Source organism: Lipotes vexillifer, unplaced genomic scaffold (genome assembly GCF_000442215.2).
Source record: "Lipotes vexillifer unplaced genomic scaffold, Lipotes_vexillifer_v1.1 scaffold1122, whole genome shotgun sequence".
Classification (NCBI taxonomy): Eukaryota; Metazoa; Chordata; class Mammalia; order Artiodactyla; family Lipotidae; genus Lipotes; species Lipotes vexillifer.
In genome coordinates, this window is record NW_006798649.1 from 2,311,915 (window position 1) to 2,320,371 (window position 8,457).

Here is an 8,457-nt window from a genome sequence, read left to right on the forward strand (position 1 = left end):
TCATTTTACAGTTGAGGAAACGGGTTCAGGGATGTGGAGTGGCTTTTCCAAGGTTGCTTGACTTCCAGTGTTTTTTTTATGCTATTGCCTCTTTCATAGCACTATTTTTTTCCATGTTACTTCAATCAGGATCCTTTAGCTCATGTGAATTTTCCCAGTAAGACTTATGTTTAGAAATTTTTGATCTCATAAATGCTGTCAAGCAGGAGCTTTAGTACAGAAATCCTAATCTACAAGTAAGGCCTGTCCTAGAACGTTGGGAGTTTGCCGGAGGCGGGGGTTGATGACCAGTAGGGTCAGCACACACCCCCCCCTCCAACACACACACACACACACACATTCATTTCTTCTCTCACCTGGAGTTCTCTTGCACCACCTCTGATTTCTGAACCTGAATGCTGAAATGGCCTGGCTTGATTGGTATATGGTGGCTAAATCACAGTAACCCTGAGGCAGTGGCAGGCTATATTTTTATGTTGAATTTTGCTACAGTGGTATCCCCAGAGGAACCTGAAAATAGAAGAATATTCTCCTTAACTCCCAACTCTTTTATGTTTACTGAAGAGCATGATTACATAATTTCATTTTGTCCCAATGAGTCCTCTTCATTCCACCCACCTCACAGTCCTCTAAGGAGTCCTCCATATCACACTAGGAGTCAAGAACTGAGAAATATCACCCAGATCGTGGGGGGTCAGCCCTCTTCCGGCTGCACAGCTAGTCTTGTTGACAGAGTCAGATCTGCCCTGGGGGCCACTATCCCCCTCTGCCAAGCCCTGGGGCTGTCCATGGTTTGCTCACGTGCCTTCTCCGTTCCACAGCAGTGCTGTGACTTAGGCTACCACGCCAGCCTGAACCGCGCGCTACGCACCTTCCTTTCCGCTGAGTTGAATCTGGAACAGTCAAAGCACGAGGGTCTGGACGCCATCGAGAATGCTGTAGAAAACCTCGATGCTACCAGTGACAAGCAGCGCCTCATGGAGATGTACAACAATGTCTTCTGTCCACCTATGAAGTTTGAGTTCCAGCCACACATGGGGGACATGGTGAGACCCTCTTCCCACCCGCAAGTACCCAAGGGGCTTGAGCTCACTTGTCTAGATTTACTGCACTCAAGCCATGTTATTCTGGGGAAGGCGAGGCCTGGGTCTGGCTTCATGTCCGGTGGGTGAAGCCCTTTCCAGCCATTCAGCAAACAGCTCCTGGGTGCCTGCTATCCACTAGGCTTGACAGTAGACAAGGGGGATTAGAGCCCTCAGGCAGCTTACAGTCAGCTGAGTTGAGAGTTAGAAATATGCACAGGGAGGGGCATCCAGAGGGACCAGCAGGATCAGAGGAGGTGAAAAACAGCCAGCGTGTTCTAAAAGCTACTGACAGTTCAGTATGGCAAAAGGGAAGGAGAGAGGTGGAGGCCTCCAAGTGGTGAGGCTGAAGGAAGTGAGAGCTGAGATGGGGCCAGATACTAAAGGCTTCTGATGGGGACGGAGGGCTAAGCAGGGTGATGACGTGATCTTTTGTCACTCAGCAGAGTTCTGAAGGATCTAATTTTCTTGGGTTTAAAAGATTGTGATAAAAGGTATAGTTTTGCCTGGGTATTGAACAAAAAAAGAATGGGTACCTACAGAAAGGACAGGAGCCAAGATGTCAACCCTAAGAATGGCTATCCAGGCAGCAGTGCATGAACATGGGGGCCATGTTTATGACTTTTCACCTCCGATGACTTAAACAAGAAGGGCCTAAATAAACCGAAGTGAGAGGAGTGAGAAGCTCTTTGGTTTTCATTACTGTGAATCTTGTGGTTTCTCTTCTGGTGGTTGTACATACAAATCAAAGTGAATCTTATTGCTGGGGTAGGAGCCACCATTTGACCTGTGGGTTAAATCAGGAGGAGGATGTATAGGCTTACATAATAGAAAAGCTCAGAATGGATCTTCAGGCATGGTTGGGTTTAAGAGTGGGAATTTTATCAAGACTTCGTTTTTCTCTTTCTGCTTCACATCCTGTGTGTTGGCTCTATTCTCAAACAGGCTTTTATCCCGTGGGGGCAAGGTGACTATATTTCCAGCCTTATCTCCTTGTAGATTGAAATCCAGCAGAAAGAGTATCTGCTTCCCTCCTAGAAGCCCCCACAAAAGTCTCATTGTGTCTCCTTGGTCCTGATTGGGTGATGTGCTTATCCCGGAGCCAGTCACTGTGGCTGGTATCTGCAGTCGGCTGATTGGCTTATGCGGAGGTCACACACTGCATCCCCAAGTTGGGGAGAGCCCCATCCAAAGCACATGGCCTGAGTTGTGAGTGGAATGTTCCCCACAAAGGACAGTCAGTCCAAAGTTATCAGAAGAAGGAGGAATGAATGCTGGGTGATGGAAAAACAAAAATGCCCTTTCAACAAGGGAGTGGTGCTTCCGTTAAGATTAGCATCCAGATGCTTTTTAGAAAACCCTCCTCCAGAATGACAGCTGTTATACTGTAACCAGCAGATTTGCTGTCATCAATAGGCCACCATGGAGAGTGGGACATTTCTATCCTAAAGACAAAAATATGGAGATGATTTCTTTCCTCCTTTCCTTCTTGGGGAAAACCAGACCATTTACAGTTTGTTTCCATTGCTGTGGCTTAGGAAATGTCAGCATCTGTACAGATGGGGAAGTGAGATGGCAGCATGTGCAATTAGAATACGAGGGTGTATTGGTGTGTCACCAAGCCCCAGGAAGCCCCATTCCTCACCTGCCCTGGCTTCTGGTCAAACTTGCCTTCCAAGTCCCTTCTCCAGCTGCCACAGAGATTCCTTCCCAAGAAGCAGTGGAACTTGGGGACCAGCTGAGTGGAGTGATACATTTTCTGGTGTTGACTGAGATGCCTTCTAAGCCAAACAGCTTGTCTCCATAAAGGGGGATTCCAAATGCTGGGTGCTCAGGCCCCCTCCTAACCCTGTCAGAGCCTCATTTCCATACTCCAGAGCACAGCTGGAATGCATTACCTTGCACCCCGATAGAGGACCACTGCCAAAGCATTCATCAGCAGCCCTGCTGCTTCTTAAAGAAATGAGCATGGAGGTGGTTTTCCCTCCATGATTCCTCCCTGCTACGTCGAAGTTACTTTAAAAATCAATAGTTCGTCTTCTGCCCAGGGCCTCCCTTTGTGTGATATAGCTGATCAGTGGCTGGGCAAGGCGGGGCCAGGGCCAGTACTAAATCTTGCAAAGGTTTTGCATTCCAGCCTAGCCTTCATGTGAGTGGAAAAGCAGCCATCTATCCCCAGTCATTGAGGGCTGTCTGTAGACTGTGGAGGCAACAAGAGGGAGCTGCCTGGAAGTCCTTGAACTAGGGCCAAAGTTCGGATGGCATTTTGAGCAGAAGCCCTGAAATTGGCCAAGGCCCGACACTGATTGGCGTTCTGGGGCACTCAGCACATGAATTGATGCCAAGCAGTCTCAGATGTACTCGGAGGAGGTGCTTGGCTCTACCCTTGGTGCCCCCAGAGACTTGTGGGGCTCTGAATGCCTGACCAGTGACATCAGGCAGCCAGAGAGTTTCACTACTGGCACTAACCCATCCTGGCCACTGAGCTTTCTCCATTGTGTCTGCTTATCCAAAAGCCAGAATGAAGTCAGCTCACTTCAGATCTGAGAGCTGGCTCAGGCCAGCCTCTCAGCTGGGGGAGGAGGTCAAGTCAGTTGAGAGCTTAAAAGCCAATGGAGGAAAAGGTCAAGTCCCAGCCCCCTCCATTTGAAGAGAGGTTTTGTCCTTTCAAGCAAGAGAATGGTCTTGGGCATGTGAATGTGCCCACTGCTGGGGAAGGAGGAGGCCAGTTCTATCCAGATGTCTCTTTGCAGACGAGAGGCTAAAGGACACGTGGTGGCAAGGTGACAGGAGCTGCCTCCACGTGGCCCTGCCTCCCAATCTGCCAGCCTTCTGTTCCTCATCTGTCATCCTGGGGATTGTGGGTGACCTCACACCTATGCCATCGCCATGGGCCCATCAGGAGACAGTGGCTCAGCCATCCCCTCACACAGGGGGAAGCTTGTTGACAGCGATCCTTGGGGGGAAGGGCAGACTTCTCTCCCACACAGATCTGGTGAAGATCTGGAGTAAAACGATGGCTTTTTGAAAATGCCAAGTTCCACAAGATTCCGTGCCCTCTGGGGCCCTCTAGCAAAGCCCGTGGACTTGTTCCTGGCTTCACGCTTTCTCTCATTGAGTCAGAGCTCTCATGCACGGCCCAGATTTATAAACACATGCTGGCTGCCAACAGCGACATGTTAGCCTCCTGACCCACTTCTCTCCTGCTTTCACTCTGGTGTACAGCAGGGAATGAAGGAGGGGCCAGCGAGGTGGCCACTTGGACCTCTGGCAGGAAGTCCTCACTGTGCCAAAGCTTTGTGTATCTGGAGCTGGGCTGCCTAAGGCACTCTTCTCTGCCCTAACTCCAGCTTCCTTGGAGCCGAAGTCCCTGTATAGACCTGTGTCTGCCAAGCACCAGGCTGGAGGTGGGCTCCAAAGAGAGAGAGAGAGATCTTTCCAAACAGCTTCCATTGCTCATTCCTTTCTTGTGCTATTTGGTCCTGGAAGAGGTCTACACACTTTGGCTTTGGATTTTGTTTTAACATAGAATTTGCGAGCTTTACAGCTTGAATATAAGTAGTTTTATTAACAGTAATGGGACTCTGACAAAAGAACTGTGTCCCCTTCCTGACCTAGTATTGCTTTCTTTTGGCAGGCTTCCCAGCTCTGTGCCCAGCAGCCCGTCCAGAGTGAGCTGGTACAGAGATGCCAACAACTGCAATCTCGCTTATCCACCCTGAAGATTGAGAACGAAGAGGTGAGACTCAGAACCACCCTCTGAGTTTCCCTGTCAAACCTCTTGCTGCTGCCCGTCTGGGAGCAGGTGGACGGAGCCATGCAGAGAATGTCCGGGCTGCTGCAAACATTTCGTAGCCAAATGTAGGCTTGGATTTTCCCCTTCTGCTACATCCTGCCCTTGAACTCCAGGAAGTTGCTCTTGCATTGCCAAAGGTTGAGCTCTATTTTGAGCTTTTACAAAATGGTTTTTTTTCCCCCTTTGCACATTTAATCAAAATGGCACTTGGCAGCTGTGTGAACAATATTGTGTCTCTGAAACCACCCCCTCATGCCTGGCTTTTTCCAGCATTTTCAAACAAACAGAGGCCTTTGACTTTGACACTTCAAATATCTCCATCCTCTTAGAAAAGGGTGACTTTCTTCTGGGCCCAACGTATTGGCTTTCAACAACCAGTTAAAAGGGCAGTATGATTAATTATCAGCTCCTTTCTTTTGAGCTCATGTGACTTCTCACCTGGCATCTCAGTAAGTCTGACTTTCCCCGGTAAGATCAGGAAAGCCTGGGGATGGGTCACTTAGTTTGCACGTGGGCAAACAGGTTCATTCATTTGTTGAAGGTCGGGAAACAGAACCTGGGGCATTGCGGGACCAGGCCCATCATACATTTTTAACCAGCTCTTTGTATGATGGGGTTGGTTTGGATTTGTTTCATCCTCTCTCCCTTAGCACGTCCAGCATAACAAAGAGCTAATCTTTTTTTAATTTTTTTATTTTTTTATTTTTTTTTTTGCGGTACGTGGGCCTCTCACCGTTGTGGCCTCTCACGCTGCAGAGAACAGGCTCCAGATGTGCAGGCTCAGCGGCCACGGCTCACGGGCCCAGCCACTCTGTGGCATGTGGGATCCTCCTGGACCGGAGCACGAACCCGCGTCCCCTGCATCGGCAGGCGGACCCTCAACCACTGCGCCACCAGGGAAGCCCACGAAGAGCTAATCTTAAATTTAAAAAGTGAACATTAAATAGCTGGGTCAAGCATGTAGCGTGAAGGGAGTAGTGGTTTTAGATCCTCACTGGAGAGAGTAGGGTCTGTGTGATATTTATCACTCACTTAGCACCGTCCAATGGGAAGCAGACCTGCACCCTCTGACAGTCCCCTCCCTCCTTCCTCAGCCCACTTCTCTCCCACTTCTCCAAGCTTCTCCATCACCTCTTGTTTTGCAGCCTGCTTCTCATGCATTATGTTGGCCCTTATCATGGCAGGTAAAGAAGACAATGGAGGCCACTCTGCAGACCATCCAGGACATTGTGACCGTTGAGGATTTTGATGTGTCCGATTGCTTCCAGTACAGCAACTCTATGGAATCCGTCAAGTCCACGGTCTCAGAAACCTTCATGAGCAAACCCAGCATTGCCAAGAGGAGAGCCAACCAGCAAGAGACAGAGCAGTTCTATTTCACGGTGAGGGGGTTCAGTGGCCTTTAAAGATCATCTTTAGGCACTGCAGCACACACAGGCCATTTGGATCCCAGTGTCCTTGTCAGGTGTTTGCAGGATATCTTATCCAGTGTCTTGCAGGATATCAAGTCTTTGAATATCTTGACTTGGATCTGGGCATGTTCAGAGACCACCCCTACACTTAAAAGACACAAATATACACAAGTTGTATATCTAACAGGGACACCCAAGAGAAAGGATGGCCCCAAGTACACTACCAAGAATATTTTCCTTTTGAAGACTTTTTTAACCAGCTAGTAAGCTTTTGTTTGAAAGTTTCCTTCTCATCCCTAGGGGTCGTGAAAGAGGGACTGCATCTCTTGGTTCTTGAGAACTACGTCGAAATATTTTGGCTAACGCATGTCTGTAATCTTTTCTAGTTGATATGATATGATATTACTTTATAATTTAAAGTGGGAAATTATTTTTCATAATTATGGCTGAAATTCAAAGGGACAGGTAATGTGTAGCATTGTTGGTTTGCATAGAATTCTAAGACATTATATTTTGTTATTCATGCATCTCCCAGTCCTCTTTTAGACAGATGAACCCAATTTTTTTAAAGTAGTGTTAACAGTCCTTTGGAAGGTTGCTGGCTGGTCTTTGGTGCTGCTTTTTAATAATTAAGTTATTTTGAGCTTGCCAAGTAGGATTTATTGCCTGAACTAAAATTTATTTCCTAATCTTCTGACAACTAAGAAGAAATTAAGTTTGCAGATGTGAGAGGAAATATAGCCAGTGAATATGCATACTGATTCTGAATGAGAGGAATTAACTTGTTTTTCAGTCAAGAAACACAGTCTGCATGTAGTAAATTGAATTTTTCCTCCAACTGGAAACATTTGTTTAATTCTTCTTTGAACACTGCCCTTTCTCCATTAAGAACACTAGTGATTTGCTATCTCCTTCAAAGAAGAAATCTGTTTTTTCATGTAATTAAGCTCAGAATTCTTCAAAAATTTTTTTTTAAGTTCTGGAGAAGACTGTTGAGAGGGAGTGATTTAACAGTATTATTCTTTAAAATAACTTTTTTTTTCTTGTAATACAAAACAAAACATGCTTATTATATAGAATCTGGAAGTAAAAAGAAACTAAAAATCAGCCATAATCCCAATAACCTAGAAATAATAGCATTAGAATATATTCTCTTCCAGGCTTTTTTCTATGCGTGCACACAAATGTGAGCATATATTTATAATTTTATTATAAAAAATGGGATACTGCTGTACATATTGTTTTATAATCTGCTGCTTTCATTTAACAAATGATTAATATTTTCCTAAGTCATTTAATTATAACATTCTTTAATACATTTATGAGTAAAATACTAAAATCTATACAGAGAAAGAATGGAATGACATTTTGGCTCATTCATTCATTTTTGTAAAATACATAGCACATTGCCTGTTTTGTAGCGAGTGCTCAAAATTGCTGAAAATTTATTATCTCTATCATCACTATTAATTTATTCATTGAATATTATTAAATTGTTTATTGATCATTTATTAAGGATCTGCTATGTACCAGACACTGTGCTATATAAGCTGGGAATGCTAAGAGTATAAAATGAAGAGGAGAATGATGGAATTAGGCCTATGAAGGGAAAACTTTCTTTTTTACTGAGTGTAAACAATTACAATACAATTACAATAGATTGATCTGGGTAACTAAAAAAAATAAATGTAAAAAATGTTAAGTGCATACATGCATATGTGCATGGATGGCAATCAGGATAAATGGAGTTGGGGAAATATTACGTACAAAGTAACTTCTGTGCTGATCAGGCAATGAGTGAATCAAGAGGAGAAAGGCATTCCTTGAGGCAAGAGCAGCATGTGCAAAAGCATGTAGGCATGAAAAACCTGGGACAGACATGAAGAAAACTTCCTGTCTGTAGTGAGGGCTATGTACCTCCCCAAGCTTCTTTATCTCAGGAGGTTGTTAAATACTCGAGAGGCTTTTGGAATTGTCTGGCTGGTCTGTCTGGACTGCTTAGATATAACGCTACTTAAATGACCCAATCTTGTTACATTGCAGAACAAGATTAAATAAGGATTTTGGACATAAAAATCTGTATTTAAGACTGTCAGAAATTACTTTTTGGCTTTAAGTGAAGCTATAACATTTGTATTCAAATTTGACCTTTAGTAAGAGCAGGAAT

General features: G+C 45.2%; 1 protein-coding gene across 3 annotated transcripts in view; it reads left to right on the forward strand.

Moving 5' to 3' along the window:
* Positions 1-8,457, forward strand: part of SRGAP2 (SLIT-ROBO Rho GTPase activating protein 2) — a 235,076-nt gene that overhangs the window by 175,552 nt on the left and 51,067 nt on the right. For 2 of the 3 annotated variants that reach the window (XM_007470702.1, XM_007470701.1), the window contains exons 7-9: positions 825-1,046; positions 4,720-4,821; positions 6,063-6,260. In XM_007470702.1, coding sequence (XP_007470764.1) covers positions 825-1,046; positions 4,720-4,821; positions 6,063-6,260 — 522 coding nt within the window. Of the gene's footprint in view, positions 1-821; positions 1,047-4,719; positions 4,822-6,062; positions 6,261-8,457 lie in introns of all 3 variants that reach the window. The other variant, XM_007470700.1, reaches the window with a different exon arrangement.